Below are 27279 nucleotides of genomic sequence, written 5' to 3' on the forward strand. Positions count from 1 at the left end.
CAAGATTAGTTCAAATTTAAAATCGTCATACAATACCCCATGGTTTTGTTCGCCTAATTACCAAACTGGAGAATGTTACTATTATTTCTTATTTATTGTATATTTAGTAATAGCCTTTTGTTATTATTTTTATAAGTTATGTATAAAAATAGAAATAACAATCGTATAATATTTAACATGCATGTACTTATTGTGTAATACAAAGAAAAGTACTTAAATTATTTTAGGAATGTTTTGTTTGATACTATTTATAACGACAGATACAAATGATTAACAAAAATTTTACGTGAGTTTATTTCTATATTTAAAACTGTCTCATTTTTTACTCCGAGATCAATTATCCTCATATAAACACGAAAACAAGCTTTCGAGTGTAATAAATTAATTAAAAAACAAAACTAAAAACGTTTTATGTCAGCGAATGCTATGCGGAGGTCCTGTTTCTTATTTTGCTAGCCCTCTCTTACACTTATCAGTGCACGACCTCCACAATGCACATTCTCGACAACGATCCCAATAAAGTAGTCTAACATTATCTCGAATGCATATATTTATGAGTGTCAAAAGTGTAGTCGATAGTGGGACCTAAAATATATTGAATTGGTGTGTGGTCTGTGCGATACTCGGTGCAAGGAAGGCGAGTGAGTGTCGGTGTCGGTGCGCAGTGCATGCTGGTTTGAGAGTTGAGATAGTGGTGCTCGGAACAGGTCCGGCGCACGCGCGGGGCAGAGTCGCGCGGCGGCCGGCAGCGGAGACCCACCGGCCACGGCTCACCACTCACACTCAGTGCACGCGCTGCCTCGCCGCCGCCAGCCTGCGTGGCTCTCGTTACCACGCACTCCCTGTCATATTCGTCCGATACTCGATCGAAATCTAACTTTGTATTACTTAAAAATATTTTTTTTTTATTTACGAATACGATTTAACTGGCGTGTGTATTTGCCAACTCTGCCTTTGTTTACATTTGCATATGTGCCATTTTCGCTGATCTTAACGGGCTTTTCCAAGTGTACTGAAAGTGAAGTGTATAATTGAATAGCATAACTGAAGGAAAACTGCGAACTGATTTATAAGGTAACTTTTTTATTATTGTAATCGACTATTTGCAAATTATATTGTGTATATATATTTTTTAATTTTATATAGATGCTTGTCTTGTAATTTTATATTAGAAAGTTGCATATGACCAACCGACAAGTTGACTTCTCGTACACGTCGGTATTTATGAGTATGTAAGTACCTACTTATTTAAGTTGACGTTACTTCATAGCAATAGAGTAAGTAAATAACACCAGATTCTACAAACGTGGTACTAAAACGTCGAGGTAAAACCAATCGCTTATATATAAAGGACAAACTTTTATATATACGTAAAATTCGAGGAAGTTTTGCTCGAAGATTTGCTAATTGATTTTGCATATTTTATCTTAATGTGCGTAAATAGTGTGTATTTTATTCATAACCACGCTATCTCAGCCCGTAGTGCGAGTATCACTTCTGCGCTAATACCAATAAAGCTGTCAATGATTAAGTAATTTTTACATGATTTTCATAAATCTCGCTTTAACATAATATTTAGATAAAATTAACTCGTAGAATATAAATTTTAAAACATATTTTATCAATTAATTAAGCTTATAATTATATCGCATAAGTCTTATTTAGTACTGGCAGTTTTTGAAATATAATAAATATAGGAAATGAGGATATACGTAAACAGGTTTAAAACCAACCTCTTATGGAATATATATTTTAATAGATCACTGACGTTTGAACAGAACAGAAAAAAATATTTCAATAGAATGAAATGAAATTATAATACATACCCATATATCAATTATTGTGATAATTATTATTTATATCGAAGACGCGTTTCATCTTAATTTATTCAACACAAGCAAAACCGTCGGCAAACTAAGTCTGCCATGTATTTTAAACTAAATCCTGTGAAGCGCGCTGCATCTTCCGTTTAATTTTTTATATAAAAGTATTTTCAGTTATGTAATGTCAAATAAAACCTCTTTTCATTTATATTTATTTTATTACAAAATTACTGACTACAAAAAGGTTGAGTTGATCGTTATTTATACAATTTTAATTATCATATAATTAATACAAGTCCCAAAAGGAAGGGTACAAAATTAAAATTAAATATTTATACCATCGGAAAGTTCAAAAATATAAAATAACGATAAAATTAAAAAGGCATAACTACGACAACATGAACATTAATTTAATTTCAGAACGATAAGTGTAATTAGATAAAATATATCTTAATCGCAATTCAACTAACGATTAAAAAAAAGACTCATACCTTCAATTAAAACCATCATGTTTGGCGACATACGACTTATATGTAGACGACAATTTTATGAGACAAAAAAGCGTTAAAAGTTACCAGATTTTATTGCCTTTATTAAGCTGAACAAAGAACGAGCAATCTCCCATATGTATACTCAGGTAGTAGAATATAGATATAAATTAATCAACCAAGTATTCATCGAGTGTCAATGAACATTAACGATTGTTACATTACAAACTGAATAGGTAAGTAAATTACTAGTGTTGTGATTCATCACATGATCCCCGTAAACACTCGTAGCAAATACGGTCTTTATCAATCATTCACGAAGTCTTGCCATATTAGATTAAAAATATAATGTAAAAAAAAAGTAATCTTTGTCAACATTTAAGGTTACGGTAGTAATGAAAATACTAAGTAATTAAATTTAAAAAAAAATTGATATAGATAAAAATTGTGCGCTATTTATCATTTGTCACAATTAATACGTCAGTTAAAAAATAAGTTTTTTTTAAATTGACAGTAAATTCTATGACACCTAAAACCCTAACAAAATTACTTTTACGTTCCTCTGTGTGTGTATATGTCTATTTTTAATATTGGGATATGTTTTTTAACAATATTTTTGTATGTACATATTTTTCGGTGAACAATTAAAAAGTCACTTTAAATAATTTAGCCCTGTATTTAATTTATATTTAAAAAATGAGTTTAAAAAATACTAAGCTTACAAATTTAGTGAGGACACTGTACCTACATGTCAGAAATCATTAAAAAGTATGTAGGTAACTTGCCCTACAGATAATTTTAAATGGTACAATGAACTAACTAATGAATCATCCACATATATAAAATTATGGAGAACATTATTTGAGCGTTCAATGAAATGATAGCTTAAGTAACGTATGATTCACAAACAAATCTCCTATATTACCAAGAAAAGAATCGTTAAATAATTTATGATTCATAACATTAACTATGGGATAAGATATAGAGCACTCAAACGAAATACAAACTTATATCAATTGTATTGTTTTTATCCAATTTACTATTTAAATGATTCAAAGATTACGTTCGTGTATTATTAAAAAGCGAAGAATAGATTGCACAATATTTTTTTATAAAGTGTATAAGTATAGATAAAACAATCATAAGATTTTTTTATGTTTTGAAAAGAAGAAATTCCTTTTTATTTTAATACATATTAAGGAGGTAAATAAACTACATGAACTTGACAGTAAGTGGTCACCACCGCCTTCACATGTTTATTTAATTCTCTTCCAGTCCGCTTACTAAGCTAAGCTACGTGGGCCACTTGGTGGTCACCACCGCTTTTAGAATTGTTACTTTAGAAAATATTAGCCATTCCTTACAAACGGTACGCACGTCAATGCACGTCCATTTATGGGAACTAAAATTAACTTTAAATCTGTAACTAGACTCGTCTACTAAAAAAGTAAAGTAAAGTAAAGATGAGAAACTGAGAAACAGAGACGGCCCAGTGGTTAGAACGCGTCCATCTTAACCGATGATTGCGGGTTCAAACCCAGGCAAGCACCACTGTATATTTATGTGCTTAATTTGTGTTTATAATTCATCTCGTGCTCGGCGGTGAAGGAAAACATCGCGAGGAAACCTGCATGTGTCTAATTTCATCGAAATTCTGCCACATGTGCATTCCACCAACCCGCATTGGAACAGCGTGGTGTTATATGTTCCGAGCGCTCTCCTTAATGGAATTGGAGGAACTTTATCTCAGCAGTGGGAAATGTCCAGGCTGTACTTTTTACTTTACTCTAATAATAAAAAGGATTGCGGGTAGGATAGGTTTTATAGTAGGTTGCACGAAACGTACTTCGACGAAGTATTAGTACCAATATTTATGAATAATAACAATTGAAATGTGAAATGGAGTTATAAATTAATATCAGTTTGACAGACTTCATTTGCTGTTATAAAAATAAAAAGAAGTTTTTACAACTGTTAAAAAATACTATTACGAAATATATAAATGTTCCTAATGAACCTTTCAGTATTATTCATTTAGTTATCCAACGGAAGACATTTCTTTTGCGTAACCTTTTGTTATAATAACGTGTACTATCGATGATAAATTCAATAAATTTTAATCCTTTGACAGCATAATGTCAAGATGTTGTTTCCGACGATAGTTGTATGAATAATAGGATTTATATATAGTGACAAAATCGATTTATTCTTAGGCCCGATATCTCTTACTTGCTGAATATTCATCGTTTTCAGCGAAATATGAGTCATAGCATTTGTTCAGACAGACGCACCCTTACTCATATAAAATATTAATAATACACCTACGTATCGCAAACTACATCCGGAATTCTTATTAGCTATTTTAAGCTCTATAAGTTTTTGCTTCAGCAACGGTTCATTAATATGCTGACATTTCACCCTTTTAGTATTACGATCGACGATGTTAATAATTATGGTTTTCTATTTGATTTTGTAAAAGTGATCATCTTATTAAGTAACTCTTGGAGTGGAATTAACCTACCAACAGTCATTCAACACGATGAACCAATTTATTAATGTAAGTAAGTTTTTAATGAGTTCTTATCAACATTTTGTTTGTGTCTCTTGTACACCAAATTACAATAACTCCTGTAAAAAACTATTTTATGTCATATTTACATGTATTTGCAAAGTCCGATTTTAAAGTCTAATTTCACTAAATTTGAAGCAATAATTAGAATAACATGTAGCGCGTAACATACTTGGTACAGTTTTTAACAATTTTGATACAGCACTAGTCTCTAGGGCAACAAAAGGAAAATTGTCAGCAATGAATAGTTATCAAGGTTTGGATAAACGACATTTTACCCACATAAGCTAAAAATCATATGTGTATTGACAATGTAGGAAAATATTGTAACTATAACGTACATTGTCAATGAGAATTATTGCTATCAAGTGGTAGAAAAAATGATGAATTCCACTAACTTATCTAGGCGAGTTTGCAAAAAGTCCTAATGTATGAAGTTACTCATACATTATCTGTATATAAAATAAATTTTCTCCCACTATGTTTGTCTGTCAGTCCACAGATTTTCATTTTCGTCATGGAACGACAATAATTACGATCTAAATTACATTTTTAAGACCAATGATATTTTAATTGTATTTATCGTGTAATTCAATCATATCTATTTAATTAATTGTCGAAAAAGAGTAACTACTGAATTTTTTATTGGTAATTCTTGGTAAATTCTGCAAAGTCGTGGTAACTATAGATTTAATTTATGCTTCTAAAATAATTTATTCTTCTAATATGATTCAAAATTATAGGATAGTATGATAAAGTATATTTGGGTTTATTTGATTTGATTTTATCGAAACGGCCGTATCTATAATAGTATTTCACTCCGACAAATACAGTCATGAATATGCATTTATAAACGGACATCTTGTGCGAATGTTTTTCAAGTGTTAGTCTACAGATTCAACTGAAATGTTATTTAATATTTAACGTTAACGAAAGTTTCATTCTCAAATAATTACATCATTATGCATGAGCCGGATGCATTAGTTTACGAATATAAATATATACACGTGTCGTGTTTTAAAGTCAACAAGCGTCATTAATATTTGCATTGCCTGAAAATTTATTTATATTTAAAAAACATAACAAGAAGTTACACGTCAGTTTAACAAATAAATAATTAATTCATAACTTTAAATAATATTTACTAATATTCTCTCGAATTATGTTTCGAGCTTGATAACTTCCGTAAATATATAGAAATACATTTAAAAATGAATAAATCGAACAGATCTCAAAATACGAAACAGGTGAACTCCCACATCCTATAATGTCTCTGTTATTGCGAAAATGTAAATTAGCAATAATCAAATACCGCTTATCGAAAAGCTTCATCAATATGCATGACGTAGATATCACAATCGACTTATCTATGTGGGTAATAATTTAAAGAATTTCAATTTTATCGGATCCTTCTTTAAGGAAATGACTGTCTGTGTTATCATCTCGATTGCTCCTGTTATCGCGACATTCCTATAATATTACTCAATAGTGTGAAATGTATCAATTTCGTTTAATTACCTATGATGTAATTTAATATGTGTGTACTTGTATCGAATTAATAACGACGCAGATACAAGTTATAGGTTATAAGTGTTTGAGACATAAAAATAATGCGTTCCTGTAGGGAGACGCCGTGAAGCCAATATTACTCATATGTGATGGCCTACTTATTAGTTTCTCGAACTATAGTGACGTAACTTCATATTATTGATCAAAATCATAATGTTGTTCGCTAAACTGTTTGGAGTGATAACAGATAAATATGTGTGTTATTAATTAGACAATTTGTAATGTTTCATTTTTGTCTTTGGTTATACTAAATTAACCTCTTTTTTGAATTTAATATAATATATGAAATAATAAAGTATTTTCAATTAATAAATAATTATTATTTGACTAATTTAGACAAATCTAATTAGCACATATTCTAATTAGTGTTCTTATCTCATTTATATATTTATCGTTTTCTGTCCGTCAGAGCGGAATATTTACACGACAATATAGTTACTATTATTATATTAAACTCGGTTCAATATCACTGTATTGTTATTATCCAGTTGTTATTACGTGCTACACTGCAATAACAAAACATTTAAGTTAATTTTAACTTTGTTTGAACTTACAGAGAATGTCACATCGTCTAACAAATAAAATTGAATTGAAAAATATTGAATACTTTTTGAAGGGTTTTTTGCGAGTCTGATTGGATAGGTTCCAGCCACATTTTACCCCAAGACAAAAATATTTGGTACCGTTAAGTTCCGATTTTAAGCGAGACTGATCCCGATCCAGTCTAACTACGGGCATCACGTTTAAAATATAAGAAATGGTTAATATTTCTTGTAGCGTCAATGCCTATGGTTGCAATGTGACCATTTACCATCAAATGGACTATACGAACGTCCATAGGGGTTTCTTTGGCTTTTTTTGGGTATCGTTCTTAAAGTAATAATAATATGTTTCTTTTTTGTAATGAAGCTGAATTTATTCATTTAAACTTTGATGCATGTTTTATCGAATAAACTAATTAAACAAACTAATCTGCAGGGAAATCAATTTCCGCCATAATTAATGCGTAGGAAAATATAAACTATTATTTTAATATATTAATTAACATTGAAAATTATTATTAATCATAAATAATTACGTTTAATTGAAAACGCAACATAGTAAATAAACAAGTGCATAAACGTATCCTTAAATATATGTTGAGTTTTCAATGACCGCAGAAAACTATTCATAGTCGAAACGAGACTTCAGAGAATAATGATTCAAGTATTGTGAATTGCTGAGACGTAAATCCATTCATTTTATTTAATTATAATGAGAATGAGTAGCCTCCGACCCTGTTATCAAGACGCTAGCTCTCAAGCTATGCACACGGAGTTGTGCAATGTCATCACGCTATGTCTTCTTCTTAATACCTACACAAACAATAAATTTAAAACTACATGTAATAATCTTTTGGTATGAAACATTTTTAATACCTACATAAACAATTAATAAATTTAAAATTACATGTAATAATCTTTTGGTATGGAACAGAACTCCTAAACGTTTGGAACAATTTGGATAAAAAAGTTAGTATGTGTGTTACTTGTGTTCCAGGATGTTTTAGACCGGTGTAAATAAAATCTTATTACGCTCGGACGAAATCGGGACAGACGGCCAGTAATTAAATAATAATAAATCTTAACCGAAGATTGCTGTTTTAAGCCGGGACAATTTTTTATATGCTTAATTTTTCTTTGTCATCTTGGATCTCCTTGTCATGTCGATAGTGATGAAAGATATTTGGAAAAGATATGCGAGGGAAACCCGCATTTAAATGAAATTCTGTATGTGGTAGAATTCAATTTATTATTAATTTTCAATAATATATACTATTTGTAGATAATAACGAAACGTAGGTAACGTTAGAATGGCCTATGACTCTTGTGACATATATATATATATTATTATAACACATGTTATATACATATATACACAATTTATTAAAGTAAAAGAGAACATATTATCTGTACGTGCGCCTAAATGCCAAAAACTTCGCATAAGTTGGTGGTACATTTAAAAGTTTTCCTGAATTCATGCTTTGAGAAATATTCACACAATAGCTAAGAATTTGTCGTAAGCTTTTGCCGATCCAGAATATTTTAAGTCCAATTTGCTTTTTTTTTATGGAAAAACCTAAAATTATAATGACGTTAATATTTTTGCAATCTTAAATAGTTTAATAATTAACATTAATATTATTTAATTCAATAAGGCATACCATCATTATTTTATGAAAATTTTAGCGATTTTTTTAACAATGACATTATTTGTGTTACCATATAACACAAATAATGTCATTGTTTTTATTAAATTTTGATATTCCAATATAATGTAAAAAAAGGTTGTATAAGTATGTTTTTATAATCTATAACTTATATTAAGTTATTTCGATAAATTTTAGTAAAATAACAAGCGAACAGCCTACTTATACAGGCAGATGTGATACTATTATTACATTTGAAAATATTCTTTTGTTGTTACACGTGGATCTTAACCGAAGACCCGAGCTCAAATCGAGCGAGTTCCACTAATTTTTCACGTGATTAATCTATGTATATAAAGTTCATATCGTGGAAGAAAAATATGTTAAAGACTTCTACATATGTTAAATGAGATTCGATCAAATGTGCTGCATTAGCTCAAGACTTATTTTCCACTGCAGAGAACAATTAGCCCAGCATATGGATGTTCACAGCCTATTATTCTAAGTATAGGTATATAGGAACATAATCGATGATCAATACTCAAACTTGGGCAAGCATTACTAAATTTTCATGTACTTAATAAAACACATGCATATAATTCAACACAAGCTCGGCGGTGAAGAAAAACATCGTGAGGAAATCTGCATGTGTCTAATTTCAACGAAATTCTGTCTCATGTGAATTCATCAACCCGCATTGGACCAGCATAGTGGAATAAGTTCCTAACTACTCCCCAAAGGGACCTTAGCCCACAGTTGGGAAATTTAAAGGCTGTTATTGTAATAACTTTTATATTAGCGTAATTCCACATTTAACTTAAATGTCAATGAATAAACATTTATTTTTTATTATCTTCTATTAATGAATAACATAAAGTTAATTACTTAAAGTACCTAACCGTGTTTAGGGTTTCATTATATTTCATTTTTATATGTATGGGTTTGTTTATCCTACAAATTATGTTGACACGCACCATAGGTGTGGAATGAAGTATTCAACGTGCTTTAGGCATCGATGTGTGACGGTCTTGAAGCTTAGTGAAGCGAATTATATCTGTCACGTAAACGTGTTAAAATTGTGTCACTGCCTCTATGATATGTGCAATTTTGATATGCTAAAACTAATCAGTGTGAAACCTACCTTACCGTACCATAGATGTAAATAACATTTGATTTAAAATAAATAAAAACGTAACTCGCGTGGAGAAAATAAATTGAATGCCCCAATTAAGTTCCGGAATTTTTATTAAGGATTTTCGGAAAACTTAAATTTATAGATTTGTGATGTAGAATAATCAGCCTTATGTGTCGGTGTTTGGAGCCAGTGTTCTTCACGGGTGAATGTAAAAAAGTGTTGGTTTCGACTTGTTGGCGACAATCAGGCTGCGTGGGCACTATCGGTTGCGGCGAGGTCGCGCCGCTCACCCTGCTATCGCGGCCACGCTTCGTGCGCCTCATTCGATCTATTAATAATTCATCTTATGAGATGAATTTATATGAAATCTAAAAAGTGCTAAATTTATTTAAAGATAATAAACACCTATCGATTTTTGACCTATTTTTGATAGTATTTTCTAAGTAAAAGGTTAAACATGTGATTAATGTACCTAATAATATTTTTTTAATGTTCCACGAGGGTACGCTCTGTACATTTATTATTTGCAAAGCAGATAAGAGTATAAATAGGTTAATAATTAGATTAAGCCAGTGTTATATAACAGTGAACTTCCTGCAAATAGATGATTGTAACTCGATGACCCTGTAAAACATACCGTTTGTGTTTCGCACTTATCCTTAAACGATCATTGTTATACAAAATTTGCTCTTCATGAGATGTGATTACTAAATAATGCCAGGGCGTTGACCTTTACGTTCCAAGGGAGTGGGTATTTTTTATCGGTTTATATTTAGGTGGAATTTAAATTCCGAAAAATATAACAGATAAATTAATTGTTTTTTTTTTTTCAAGACCACGTGTATATATCAACTGCAGATATTCGCAGATACAAAGAATTGATAATAATCTCTATTATTCGTATGTAATACCCACATGCATGAATGCAACCACATGTTGCGTATTAACGCGCTTGCAGAGTGGATTTTTTCTTTTTATAGTTTTAATCAAGACATATTGTATTTCATACATGCTATTAATAAGCGATGAGATTGAAACAATAAAGTTATCAACGGAACGTATTATTACGCCATAAAAGAACGTTTGTACATAAATATTAGGGTATCAGTGTAGTTATGGTTTGGTGTGCATGTTATGAAATTTAATTTTTGCTTTTTTTAAACTATAGACCGTTTATTTTCATACTCGTATTGTTTGGCATTGACGACCGTTGTATTGTCACTGCCATTTTAATGAAAGTTCATTGAACCTCTAGTACGAAGGTACTGATTCCGATTTTGGTCTGTTTAAGGTTTTTTAACGCATCAGCAAAGTTTGTCTGTCCAAAAAGGAAAAAGAAAACAATATATTTTGTGCAGAATTCTAAAATAAAAACTCAACTCATATCAACTCTGACAGATTGCTTCTAAGGTAGTCTGGTGAGAGTGCTATAAGAAAATCATATAAATATGAAAGAAAGACACCGGCACCAATAACCATACAAAATTTCTTTTGATCAAAATTTGTACTACCATGTCTTGGTAACAGCAACGTATTGCAAGAAACTTGTTCAATGTTGTTCAATGATTATGATTTCATCACGATGAGGATGATGGTTTATTTAAATCTCTTTATAACGGGTTCAATTTAAAAAGACCATATTTTTTAAAATTTTTGGTATAAGTATGATAATCCAATTTTCCTATGAGCTTCTTTATGTGGTACAATTTGATGAAAATTTAATGTTTGTTAATGTCGTTAAAGGTCCGACGAGGTTTGAGTTGAACCTGATTTCACGATTGATTACAGCTCGCAATCTATCTTATATCAATAAAAAGTTCGCTGCTTTTTTGAATGTGCATGCAAAAAACGTTGAATATTTTGTCATTATATTCATTTTTTGTACTATTATATTCATCGCGTTTCAGAGAAGGTTTTTCGGTAAACATACATTATAATTCAAAAATTTCTAACATGAAAGCCTTAACCAAAGGTCTTGCTTGTATTTTGGCTTGATTTGATTAGCTCAAGGAACTAATTAGAGGCAAATTTCTATTTTTAGGCAGACTAAATATATAACCTTTTTTTAAATTAAATTGATGTACCTAAGGTCTTGTTTGCTCACGATATTAACAAACCATCTGAATTAATTTAAATGTAAAATAAATACATTTTTATCATACAACTTCTCTTATACTTTACCTCACAGATAAACAAAATATATTCTTAGCATACTTCATTATTTTCTTAAAATGTATGTTTAATTGTAGCCTTATATATACATATTATGTAAAAATTACCTACAAAAATATAGGAGGTAGATCGTTAACTAGGCTGGTACATCAGTACATCCAAATCACAGGGCAACCTTTTGTCAAATATAATTAGTAAGATGTACTTTTATTCCCAATTAGTTGTCTTATAAAATGTATTATGTTTATATTAGTTTGTAGAGACCTTAAATGGATTAGAATTATTCTAGGAACTACGCCTTATACAATACATCCTGTGCCACGCCTAATTTACACAGTTACTAGTGTCTAACTCATGATAAGACATTCAATTAATAATGCCACTATGCTAATATCGTTGCTAGTAAAGCAGGTGACTTTATCTATGCTTCTATACTTAATATTATAATTGCGAAAGCGACTTTGTCTGTCTGTTTGTTACCTAATCGAAACCTAATCTCCGAACTATATTGTAATGAATTCATTTATTCATATATGATTTAATGTAGGACAAATATAATAAACATAATGCATTTCTACTGAAATACCAGTAATTTGGTATCCATAAAACCACATACAATATTAATTAGGATAATTTTCAATTGAATCTATGAAACATGTCAAATGTGAGAATCATATTTTACTCATTTGATGCCAATCTCAATTTGATAGTAGGCTACATTAAAGCGATTAATTGCTTAAAATTTATATTAATTAGCCCAGTGTTTGTAAGTATTCGATATATGAGTATCTACGTAGGTTCAATCATTAATCGTTTACCCTACTAATTAATAATAATGATAAAAATCTAACCTACGACTAAATCCAAACTTTGTTGACAGAATCTCACATAGGACATTTTTTTTTAAATAAAGACATTATAGTTACTGCAATTATAAATAATCATTCAACTGTCAGCAAGTACTGCATTATTAATATTTTTTATTTTCCTCGTAACACAAAGCACTTACTATGTACCGAAATACGGAATATGACTATTAAGCTTGAATAAGACGCATTTTTACGTACAATAAGTTAATATTTCTGTATTTACGAAGTCTAAGATAAACATCACAATGTTCATTTGACACTTGGTCAATCGTTTATGCTGTGTTAATTACGTGTATATATGGCATGGCCTTACTTTTACAACTAATGACATTTAATAAAATCTGATATGATATATATATCATAGCAAAACTACTTTCAAACATGCTTTTGAGATAGAACTCATGAATGTTAACCGAAGATTGCAGTTTCAAACAGGGTAAGTACTACTGAATTTTCATGAGCTTAATTTGTGTTTATAATTCATCTCGTGCTCGGCGGTGATGGAAAATATCGTGAAGCTGCATGGGTCGTATAAAAATCCACCAAACCGCACTGGAAAATCGTGGTGGAATATAATATGCTGTTAATATATACGTTTATTACGTAGCTGAAAAGAAATGTATATGCAATCGAATTGATAATCTCCTTTTTTAAGTCGGTTAAAGAAGAGATCTGAGCATATTTATTGGTACGTTTCCAGACTATTGTTTTTATTTAAATGCTTAAGCATATAATAATTATTGGCAGTTGTTATACATGGTTTAATAATATTAGTTTCATAGTACAGTGACACTGAAGTCAATATTTTTTCTCGTGTTTGTGGAGGCTTAATGGACATGTTGTGTTCGGGACTGTTAATTCAATTACCTGTTACCAGTCGACTTAAATAAACGGTACTTATTGTTTAACATCACTGCTAAATTTAATACATATTGATTTAACTGTGAGAAGGTTTGAATATGTAAATGTATTCGCATGAATTTAATAAAAATTATGAATTATGGAAGAGATGACTGATGCAAAAATCTTATACTTCCCAGAATCATTGGTGATATAATTAATATGTTTACATCACAGACTATATATATTTACATAAATTAAACATATTAAGAGTTAATCCATCCGCTAATCCATCCAGTCCTTACATAGTTGATGTAATAAAGGAGGGAAATTTAAATACCACAATTTTAATAATTTAATATTTCATTAATTTAATTTCAGAAAGTTCTTCAATTATTTATCTATCGGCGATTTAAAAGGAATAGAATTATGCATATTATAAAAGTAACTTGGATATTTTAAATTAAAATAACTATACAGCTCTATAAAAACTGTTTGTAGCAATTAAATTTCACGGGTAAAAAATATTAAATAGCAATTTATGTTCAGTAGGAATTACCCATTTGCACCTAGATTACATATTTCCAAATATATCTCAGCTAACAAAAGGTAATTACGGGTTTTCCTTCAATATTTGTACAAGATAATTCGTTGCACGGTAGCGTAGGATAATCGCTATGTTAATGAGGCTCTGATAACTAAGATTTATTTAGCTATCATAAGACTAATCTTAGCGATAAACTACGAAATATAATTTAAATAAAGAATTAAATGAATTTCTTATTACGATAATTAAATTTCACCATAAGAAATATTGAAACACAATGAAGAAGAAAAAGCGATGTGTCTTGTTTAGTTGTATTTATTAATGTGTCAGTATAAATGGTAATTGCATACTTAATAGCATACATTTAAGTTATCAAAAACAAGGAAACAGCCCGCAACACGGAACTACACCCCGAGGTGATCTCGCCCTTGCGGATCGTCGAACTTGCCGAGAAAAAACCCGATCTTGTTTCGCTGCTCGTGTACAGTTAGGTGGAGCATTAAGTAATCGGAGCCGAGAGCATCAAGATAATGTTGCGCACGCGTGAAATATATACGAGAGTTTTTATTGCGACCGCGTTCCGTTCTGGGACTGGTATGCGCGTGTCAATACGAAGATTCTGACGGCGAGTGGTTTGCCTTAACGCGACCTTGTGCTGCCACCGCTCCTCCCGACCTCCGATGCTTCTGTGAAAGTAGGTGACGATTGACGTTACGCCGTGACAACCGTCTGCTCACCAAAGCCCCATAGATGTAGCGACTTTCTAAATCTCGTAATCTTCGATCCGGGATGCATATGGAGATGATGGGTAATAAAATTATTAACGGTTATCTCACGCTAGCTCAGCAGGTTTACATGAATAATTTGTTTACATTTATTAATCTAATAAATGCCGGCGAGCCACCTGCAATTGCTTAAGGTTCTCACAGTTAATATTTACTTCCCAAGTAGGTTTATTGATCAAACAACTAACAACGGAGATCTTACCCATAACGCCTAGTTAAAATTAATTAAGCGTATTTTGACATTTCTGGCCATTATCTCTTTTGTAATTTAAGCAGCTATAATAATTGTCATTTGAAGTTATGCGTCCATAAAATTTTATACATACATAAAGCAAAGACGTATTTTTAAAATTACATTGTAATTAATACCGATATTATTATGACCATTAATATCAACTTTCTTATTGAAATTTATGGCTGCCATACAATAATATTTATATACAAATATCAACTTTTAATTGGAGATCGAGGTCAAGTACCACGAACAGTAATGCATACTAAATAGTTGTTGTAAAAAAATGTTATAAAAAAAATAATAAAAATTAAAAAATCTTTAACCGCATCGTAAAATGCAGTTAATAGCTTGAAACAGATATTGATTTGATTCTTCGATCATTATATGAGCTTCATATATCTTATAAAACTGTAACCAGTTCAATCGCTATAATTCAAATATATTGTAAATTAAATCAAATGAAGAAAAATTAGTCCAGAAATGTTATATTGTATTGTAAGTGTAACAGAATTATATATTCAAAATCGAACTTAACGAAATGATTGATTGATGAAGCAACAGATACAATATTCTTAAATTTGATATAAAATAAAGTTTCTCTATATCTTAAAACGTACTGAAAAACGAATAATTGTCTATATTGTGCAATTTTAGAATTAAAAAAAGAAAGTTTACTTTACCTTTATTTGTCGAAGTTTTATTTTCAATTTTACTCTTTCGGTGTTATTCTGTCATTTTCCAAATATTAAAAAAAGTTTCAAAATTTGAATATTTATTTACTGCTATTTTACGTATCTTCTGATGAAAGCGATAAAAGACTAGATAGCAGTAAAGGCAGAAATACACTATTAAATATTCAAATTAAAAAAAAAAAAACGAAGAGAAGAGATATATTACCTTGATACACCTACTTTACGTTTTTTTTTTAAATAAGCACACCTCCAGAATATACTGCCAAAAACTTAGTAATTGTGGATACATTTTTTATACATTATTTAGTTCATTATGTATTTTAAAGTAATTACTCGGACTTATAAAGTGCAAATAATAATAGCAATAACACATGACCCAATTATCTATGGTTTGTTTATCGTTGACCTTTGAAATTGTAATTAGTACTAATATCTATTAATATAACTCAACAAGTTAATTGATGCGCTGTTTGTGTATTAATTATGTAATTGACTTTGTTAATAACGATCTTTAATGATTTTTTAAACAATTAATTTATCAAAAAACAAAATTTATAATCTTATTCAAATTAGTCAAACGAAAAATAAAATTTATTTTAATTTATAATAGACAACAATTTACTAGAAAAGGAGTTATCATTGAAATAGTAAATTAATCAGTATAACTTCAGAGATAAATTGATCGGGTAATTTATTTAACAGATACGTATAAATAAGTTTAAACTACTATTAAGTGCACATTAAACGTCTTAGCATTGACCGCCCGCAATAGTTCATGTGTGTCTCATTTGAAACGGATTATGTTTTATTCAATAGCCGGTAATTTGTCGTGTAGTTAATTTTATCAATGGCTTGCTAAATGCCTTCGCGGAAGTTATGCCGTGGGCGCTAAAATGTTCCCATGTGGAAACAAAGCACATTCTTTTGAATGCTTAGCGCTGCTTTCCAGGAGACCAGCATGGTGGTCTTGAGACTTTGTATAATCTGACGACTTTTTAGTGTTTCGGTTCGTTTTGTGTGAGGTTGTTTTGTGTTTAATGATACGCATAATGGCTGAAAATGTTAGTATGTATTTTACTACTTATTTTAATGAATACGATATTTCGTATTAGTGATAATTAATTTAATTATTTGGAATAGTGAACACCAAACCAAATTTAGCTAACGGATGATAATTAGTTTATTTTGTGTTTTTTATATTTTTAGGTTTTATTGGATGAAATTGTTTTATTTTTCAAATATTAATTACAAAATTAACGTGATATTTATATCTTATATAACAACAATATATTTCTAGTTTGTACTAATTACCATATACATATAATATTTATTTTATTATGATTTATGATTAAGATCTATAATTTTTTTTCTAACCATAACATCTCCCTTTTTTAAATTAGTATATATGTCTATGATTATTTTTAGATAAACCTTCATGCTAGTTTGTTCCATATTTAAAAATTTAAACGTATGTAGATGTTACTTCACTATGGAGCGAAATATTTGGTGATGTGAGTTCATTTGTCCCTAGTCATAACAAATCATTAACATAATCTGTATCAACCAGGGTTGCCAATCAATCAATTGATAAAAATAATTAATAAAGATATACAAGTTGAACTTAAACGATTTATTAATTAAAATACATATTTGATATAATTTTCTTTTTAATAATAAAAGTAATTGTTATCTCTGATTACTATTAATTGATTGTTATTTCTTTTTTAAATACCTATTCTGTATAAGTAACTGTTCTTCATTCATTTCAAAATATAAATATTTTTTAAATTTCCTGAACACTGACACATTGAATATTTTTTTTAATCTGTTTGTTTTGTATTAAATATTTTCTGCCAGCCCGTGTTATGTGTTATGTATCAACGAGAGCAGTAATAACATTTTTTCCTCATTTCATATCACTACAAGTTTTTATGTAACGCATTGTGTGCTCAGCATTTTTAATGACAATTAACTGATTGACATGTGGTAGAAAAAAAAGTAACAATACTCGTTACCGGATGTGGCTACCGTCTTTAATTTAAGTGGCATCTTGTATCGTATCGTGTAATAAAAACTAATTATTTATTAAACGCCTTCCATTTACAAAATGTTAACAAACAAAAAAAAAAAATAAGAATCATATGAACATTTATTAAATTGTTAGATATTTATATATAAAAATAAACATTCAATAATAGGTACTTAATGTTGATTGTGTATATATCTAATATTTCGTCGTTTTAATTAAATATAATTTTTATTTTATTCGTACATGTATAATTATAATTTTATTATGTAGATATTAATATGTACAATAAATAAATATAGTGTTCATGATATCCCAAAAGAAATAAAAATCGAACGTCGGATTTCATATCCTGAGCGTTGCGTTTGATTTATTTGATGTTTATTTGCGTTATTTAATGAACTCGAGCCACGCAAATGCTAATAACATAAATAGCAATGCTCTGCTCGTATTTAGCCAAAAGACTAAGTTGAGCGAATTCATAACGAGTTTTTTTTTGCGGCGTCTAAAAACGCATTACAAAGGAGGATATGAAACCGGAACTAACGTAATTGACAAATATCTCACAGAGTTATTTAATTATACACATCGTACACGAGTTTGCTTTGCGCGTTTTTACGCGTCAAATGTTACTTTTTTCCTATCGGGTAAAATAGCCCATAAGTCACATAACCTACCCAAAAAAATTATTATTAAATAAAATAGATCTTTTCGAAACCGATAAGTACTTACTCTAGATTAGCGCGATCAAAACAATGAACAAAGTTTGATATTTACATTAATGTGATATCAAGAGGCCTGGAGGATACGATTTACTGCATTTTTATTATGAAGTTATTTAATTTCTTTATAATGTTTTACATTTCACGGATTACGGATACAATCTATACCTAATAAAGATTGATTTCAAAATATTTTTGTAATATTTCGTATTTGTTACTTAATGGTTAAACGCATTTAATATGAAACACTTTTTGCGATACACTGTTATTAATAAATAAATTCTATGAGTCCGACTAGGTACCTATTTGAGGTCAATGTTCGTGTGGAATGTTGTAAAAAATGGTAAGGACGTTAGTTCGTTATGTGTCTACTTACCTACGAGTGTTCTATGTATGAAGCAATGTTCAATGTGTAAAGTCAAATTTAGTTTGTTAATTTGGGTAGATTTGTTTTTTCTTTGTTTACATTTCTTTTTGATACATCTTGGGTATCACTTAAACTCAATACTTACGCTCATAATTTTATTTCGCATTTATGAAGCTCTGGTATTTTAGATGACAGAATTTTCTAAAAATAAAAAGTAAAAAAGTAAAGTAACAGCCTGTAAATTTCCCACTGCTGGGATAAGGCCTCCTCTTCCATTAAGGAGAGGGTTTGGAACATATTCCACTACACTGTTCCAATGCGGGTTGGCGGAATGCACATATGGCAGAATTTCGATGAAATTAGACACATGCAGGTTTCTTCACAATGTTTTCCTTCATCGCCGAGCACGAGATGAATTATAAATACAAATTAAGCACATGTATATAATGTTGCTTGCCTGGGTTAGAACCCGCAATCATCGGTTAAGATGTACGCGTTCTAACCACTGGGTCATCTCAGCTCAAGAAATAATAACAATCGAATCAATTCGTTGATGCTATACTAATATATTGTGTATTTTAATACAGATTTAACGTTTTACGAATTGCCTGTGATAAATGGTGCCAGGGGATTTATCCAAGTCGACATATTTTATCATAATTATAACAACTTTGCATTAAATATTTACATGTATATAATGTTATCGAAGTACATCAGCTTAATTTTCAATAATTATCACTAACGTCTTTCTAAAGAATATTGCATAGTCCTCGCTGTCTGTCTCCTTAACCGTACGGGTAAATATATAAAAATATCTACTTTGAAATAAAACTAGTTTTAACGGATTTAAATCGCGTATATTAATTATTTTTATCATCCCGACGTTTTGAGCACTTTACAGAGTTCGTGGTCACGGGTAGACTAATTAGGGTAGGGTAGGGTAAAATATTTAATATACGCGATTTAAATCCGTTAAAACTAGGTTTATTTCAATGTGTAATAATCGCGAAAATCTAAGACAACATTAAATATTTACTTCCCGATCGCAGCACTACTTATCCGGATCCGATCTAAACTAAGATGGACTCACATACAAATTAAATCATCAAAATCCAGTTCAGCTCCGATGAAGCTCAGTGACAAACACGTATCGAAGTATTCTATAATATATTAGTGTGTAATGTTTATTGAAATTAATGTAGTTCGGTAATCTCTGTATCTTTATTACAATCCATTATGTCATAAATACGTATCACGCTGAGTGTTGATGTTCTAAGTTTAAAAATGTAAACAACCATTCAATTCAATAATCATACCTGCTTCTAATATTCTAAACAAACATAATAAAAGAAGACTTTAGTTCGGCGGTGATAAATTGAAAAATGAAAACACTGTTTTTTTTTTCATTATCGATGGGTACGTTATAGATCTATCCTTCACACCATATTCATTCATTTTTAATGAAATAAACTTAATAAATATATTTTTTTGCTGTCGGTACTTCTAGTCCTCTCACACACACTAAGAGATAATTTAGATACGTGCGCCACTCATACTAGTGAACTTCGATAATAATTATTATTGTAGGTGGAGGGGCGCGCCTTCATAAATTAATACATCTTAACATTTGTAAAACGCTTTTTTTCGTATCGAAACCTCTACTTACTTATACTTTTCAATAATTCATATTACCAAATTTGATATTATCAATCAGAAAGTCTTAAATGATTTAAAAATGAAATGTCAAATAGCTAAACAGTAACGAATTATGCAATAATACGAATATATATATATATAGTTTTTATGATTATTGTAAATATAATTACTTTTAACCCAATCCCATTGAGACACAGTTACACAAAACTAGATGTTTAACCATAAAAGGAAGCTAGTACTTGCAGATATCTCGTAATTATGTAAATTGTAAATCGTATTCTAATTTCCAACAAAGGTTCAGACGTCAGTGGTTCTCTTTATACCGTAATACCGTAATGCATACAGACACTTGCGTCATCGGAGAAGGTTGTTTAAACTGTTAATATTATAATGTTAATCTTAATTTTATCATCATGTTTCCTTTGTCTATATTAAAATATATATCAAATGTTATTAATGAATATCTTAAAATTACGACAGCGATTATTAATATATCTATAGAGTAACTATTTTTTAAAAAAAAACAAAGAATCATTATTGTCGTTCAAGAATAATACGAAATTAATAAATTATACATCTAAGCAAAAACTTTTTATATGAAACTCCTTTATTACCGATAAGTATGAATATAGACGTGCGTAAGCCTAATGTAATTTAAAAAAAACTAGATTTTTCAGCGAAGATCTTTCATTCCATATAGATTTGGGTTCTCAAATACTATTCTCGATCAATCACCGCCGTCTATCGGTATATCTATAGGGCGGCTTTGTAAGAAATCGTGCTAAATAAAATACTTATCACTTGATAATTTCAAGTCCATTGACTTGTACACATCGTGACGTCACCGCACATTCCGATGATTTGTTATTTTTCCAAATTACATTTTATTGGATTACATCAAAGTGAAACATTACCGATTCTACTCTTATTAAAAGCTTTAGTAATGTGTAGTTTAAGTACCTTCCTCAATCTGGGATCGGTAAGTGTTATTGTGATGCAATTACATTAAATTTTATTAATCAAACTTTCAATTGTTTTCGGTCAATTTATCAATTGTTGCATTAAGTAAATTCTATAAACAGGAAAAAAATAATTTCTATTTGTTCGATAAGGTATCCTTTGTTAGTATTGAGCAAGCAAATTATTGTTCCATACAAATGTTTAGGTGTAAGATTATAATTATAAAAAGAGGATAACATTGTTTTAACGGCTCGTAACGAAATATGCAATAGATTGAACAGTTCAATAGTTAAGTCGTGGGGTGCAATGATACATATACACCTAATAATATTACGAATCGAGTTTCTCTATTCCAATTTGCTAATGCAATAGCATTTCTAAATCTACGTACTTCATAAACTTACATTAAGTCAGTACGTACCTATTTATATTTAATACGAATTCATAAATAGGTTAAAATAAACAGTGCAAAACATTTAACGTATACTATTTATACTGTACATATTTTTAAATACAAACGATTCAAGAAATACAGCAGCTTACTACCAGTCATTAGTTACCATATAAATAAATAGATTAAGAATAATGTAAACGAGTGTTCGCTATCGTTCTACGAGGGTGATTTGGCATTCCGAGAGCATGCACGCCGTCGTGAGTGTGGTCATGAGCTAATTATACGTAGGAGGTGATTCGAGGAGTTACGTGTGTGTGACGTTGCAGGTGTTGCGCACGAGTCGCGTGGCGCGAGGGTGTGATGCGAGGGGCGCGCAGCGGCGTGCGCCGGCGCCGCGAGTAGCCGCGACCATGCCCGGCCCGCGCTCCACACACGCCGTTGCCTGTCTTCTGCTGCTTGCGATGTTCTCCGACTTCATCGTTGCCGATGGCTCCATTCACGGCGTTATCAGTTAGTATTCAGATTTATTTGAGACAACATCAACATCACATAAATTACTCTGATCCCAATGTAAGTAGGTGAAGCACTTGTGTTATTTAAATCAGAAGTAACGACGGTACCACAAACACCCAGACCCAAGACAACATAGAAAACTAATGGTAATCTACATCGACTCGGCCAGGAATCGAACCTGGGACCTCAGAGTGGCGTACCCATGAAAACCGGTGTACACACCACTCGACCATGGAGGTCGACCATGGTGTCGTCGATATACCACATAAATGCGTAAATTCCAGATAGATTACAACAATAAAAGTATATTTTACAATTTAATAAGGTTATAAAACGGCGATGGATATATATACAATTAAAAAAAAAACAGGTGAACAGCTGGATAATGAACGCTAGCGCTGACTGGTAGGCACGTGTATTGCATCCATTATTTATATCTACGTCGACGTTTAATTGAAACAACTCCAGTGGCAATGTAAATGTAACTGCAACTTGTAGTGATAATTGTACAGATATCGGACTGATATCGTTTTGTAAGCAACACCAAGTCGCTATTTCGATTCCAAAGCGGGCAGCTGCTAATGCAATAACCAGAGAGATTATTTGATTTCAGTGATTCGTGAATGCGATATGCGACACGCAGTATTGCTAAAGAAACCTATATGAAATTACGGTCGAATGATTCTAAAAAACAGCAATACAATTATGAGTAATTCGTAGTCACATAATGTGTAACATTGAAAACAATCATTTAGATTAATTTACGCACTGATGACGTACTTATATAAAATATCTGTGAGATAAAATCGATTTGGATAGAGCTAAGTTTTGTTTCAATGTAGTTATTAATTAGGCACTACTGTATCATAATCACAGATAATTAAATATTTATAATAATATTAATTAAATCAAGTACTAAGAAATATAAGTATATAAACAATATTATAGTGTTTATATAGCACTAAATAGACTGACTAAAATAGAGTAGCAAGGATTTTAATTAGTCGCCTTGAGAGAGAAAATTTATTAATTTACTCATTTTCTCTGTAGCACACTATATTATATGCAAATATAGATATTTTTTTATCCTATTTAGAGATGGTTGTCTTACTTTGACAAATTTCATAAATAATTATATTCTGCACTCGATAGGCAAGTGAAACGTAAGTTAGTTAGAAGAAGTTAGCTCGAAGTGACATACAAAATTTTGCAACATTCTTGCATATTGTGGGCTGTGGCAGAACATACTAGTATAATTTTAGTTCATGAAATAAATTAGGTTTGGTTTCATTTTATTTTCAATTTTGCTTACTTTCATGCATTCGCGTCGGTAGTGAATTCAAGTGAATTTCAAATTAGTAAATTCATTTTATTTGCTATAGTAATAGTGCAAAACACTCTCCGCGTAGAATCCACGCATTTTTCAGTTTTTTTTAATATCATTTTGATTGGAATATTCCTCCTGTTCGAAATCGTTTTAATTAAATCAGACCTACGCAATTAAAGAACAGTTTGATAAATTAGCCTTAAATTCATTGGTTTTCACAGACAATTGTATTTACTAAAAATAACAAGACCGTCTGAAGTTCGGTAACGAAATTGTTTAATAAAATTGAACTAATTTTCAAATGAATTAATTTTCACCACCAGTTTTTGACGAAGACAGATAATAGCCCCTCGATTAGTGTCTGTTACTAACAAGGTTGTCAGGGTGGTTATTTTTTGTCAAGTTTTCCGGACATACTACTCCAGTGCAAACAGCTAAACAAAAAGGATAAACTTCTTTAATTCAATTCAATTCTTACATTCAAATCAAAATAGATTTTATTCAAGTAGGCATTTACAAGCACTTTTGAATCGTCATTTTACAATTAAGTGAAGCTACCACCAGTTCGGAAAGTTGATTCTACCGAGAAGAACCCGCAAGAAACTCAGTAGTTACTCTTTTTTAACATTTAAAAAATACAAAGTCATATTAGTTAAAAACAATTATTTACATTCATATATCCTGCTTGTATCGAATAATATGCTTTTTCTACCAATGTATTTTTTACAAACGATTTGAATTTACGAAACGGCAAAGTTAAAAATGTCTTCGGACTTTTATTATTTGGTGGAGTATTACCAATGTCAAGCTAGGTTTTTACTTCTAGCGGTTCCGGTGTTCATAGGGAAATGTGACCTATAAAAAATACGCAACTTCCTTCTGCCTTCCAATAATTAACGAATAAAACAAAATAATATGAAGTAAACAAAATATCTTACGAATAAAATAATTAATTTACAATTAAACTACATTTACAAATCACAGCGATATTTTAATATATAGTCGTATAATCAGCTACAATATATGAATGTTTGTTGTGCAGAAATAATATATTAAACTTAGGTCTTATAGCGACTATTCAGATAGTGCAATGACTCGCGAATGACTTAATGGTCAGGTCACGAACTCACAATCGAGAGGAAATATTTGTTGAACTTTTCATTAAACTACGATGAAACACATTTCCAATGATATAGAATTAAAAAAAAAATTATAATAGTCAAGTCATAATATTGTGTACGAGATAAACATATTGATAAAAAACGTGGAATTCGTATTTTTTTTCTTACGCATGATCATATAAGTTTGGTGGGTAATAAAAGTAAGTTCTAAGTTTCGCGCTATTTGTTTGGTGTAAAATCTGAAATCCGGTTGAGCTCTACGTTTAATTTAAACTTATCAATACAAAAGTCTTCTTACGCAAAGACGATTTACGCTAACCTTCATTTGAATAGTATGATTCTTTTTCTCTACTAAAAGATATGATATCTTTACCTCCTACAAGTTTATTACATTCTATAAATATAAATATTATGTTCCCTGTTTCATATGGTGTCATCTATTTTATAAATGTATAATAATTTGATGCGTATTAACAATTTAGAAGATAGAAACGCTCGGCTTGGTCCAGGCGGTCTCTGCAACGCTAGCATACCGGTTGTTTGAGAGCAAGGTGGATTCTGTGACAATCCTAGTGTTGCGTAATGTCTAATTTATAGCACAACGAAACGACAATTTATAAAAAGAAACTTGACTACATTCAATAATAATTTTTATTATTAACAAATAATAGATATAATTAATCTATTTTTTTAATTTTTGTGGCACCGTTTTTATTTATAATTAGTATATTAATTACTATCAACGTTCCTTTTTCATAGATATGTAGTAAAAATTAAAGATGTTACAAAACAATATATACTTTTACTGGGACATATTAATTTTATATACATTTAATAAATCAACATTCTGACGTAAAAAAAGTATAGTCGCATCGACAACCTCCTTCTTTGTTGAAGTCGGTTAAAAAAAACGAAGGCTGCTTGGGTAGTTTTTGGTAAATGGGTGTAACATTGAAGTATTTATTTTAAAGTAACGTCAAATCTGCATATTTCTGCGACTGTAAGTGTTGTTAGGCTTTAATGATGTAGCTGTAAAATTACTCATATGATAATTATAATAGGTATAGTAAATCATGTAAGGAGGTCAGAATTGATTGAATTTTGACAGCAAACTCAATGCTTGTTTAGCTTAATTTGTATCTGTTAAACATGTGACGAAATTTAAGACCAATAATTAATATTTAAATTAATAATACGTCGACCAATGGCGCAACTTAAACGTATACAATTTTCTTATTTGCTACAAAAGTAATGTATCATTTTAATACATTATTATATATTATTGACTATATTATCAGATACTAGAATAACAAAGTTAATATTACCTCAATCAGTCAAGTATTTCGAAAGTTGTACAATCACTCGCTAGTAATTAAATATACACACAGATAATACACGATTGAATAAAAACAGTTTTTTTAATTATTTACATAGCCTGTTATCATCTAAAATATGTATTTTTTATTTCTTTCCAAATAATTTTGATAGCTAATAGAATGACACTATACGCGTATTAGACAAAACAAAAAATAAACAAAATATTTCATTATATTTCGTAAAAGTACATTTATATGTAATGATTTAAAAGAAAATTATAATAAGTATAATAAGCTTCATCAATAAACTATCGTTTAATAGTTATTAATATTTGGTTGTTTATAGTAAGCAGGATATTTAATAGATATGGATAATAATTGATATAACAATAATAATAATACCAACATTATATAGAATATTAAAAATATATTGTTGCAAATGGGACATAATTATTTGTAGTAAAATTGATTTACATAATTTTATATACCAGGAAGTTATTTTATGGATAAGTACTATAGAATAAATAATAACATTACAATCGAACATAAGTTACTTTTTTTAATCTTAGATATTAAATACAAATATAATGTAAAATATAATAACGTATTTTCTTGGCGCGTTCTGAGGAAATGTACTTTAAAAGTTTTCGTAACGATATAAAGCAATTATAAAGGTTTTCCGCTTAAAAACCTCTATTTAATTCGTGATATTTTGGAGTCGACGAGATTCTATTTCCTTGATATACTAAAATTTAGCGATTTCGTTAAAATATTCGTTAACCTTGACAGTCACCTGTTGCTATGAGCACAGCTCTTAATGTAAATAAAACTTGATCACGAAACGAAAATACTTCGACGAAACGAAAATGTATCTTATGATCAATGAGGTATTACACAATTAATATATTTTTATTAATTTTAATCACGGATGTCATTGCATAATGAGAAGATATCCGTTGTACATC

General features: G+C 30.1%; 1 protein-coding gene across 2 annotated transcripts in view; it reads left to right on the forward strand.

The window, feature by feature from the left end:
- The first annotated feature begins 667 nt into the window (after positions 1-667).
- The window catches only part of LOC124533416 (BMP-binding endothelial regulator protein), a 48545-nt gene continuing 21933 nt past the window's right edge, over positions 668-27279 (forward strand). Inside the window, exons 1-2 of one of the 2 annotated variants that reach the window (XM_047108651.1) lie at positions 668-1074; positions 22364-22547. In XM_047108651.1, coding sequence (XP_046964607.1) covers positions 22448-22547 — 100 coding nt within the window. In that variant the 5' untranslated portion in view covers positions 668-1074; positions 22364-22447. The remainder of the gene's footprint in view (positions 1075-22363; positions 22548-27279) is intronic. The other variant, XM_047108652.1, reaches the window with a different exon arrangement.

This window comes from Vanessa cardui, chromosome 11, assembly GCF_905220365.1.
Source record: "Vanessa cardui chromosome 11, ilVanCard2.1, whole genome shotgun sequence".
Classification (NCBI taxonomy): Eukaryota; Metazoa; Arthropoda; class Insecta; order Lepidoptera; family Nymphalidae; genus Vanessa; species Vanessa cardui.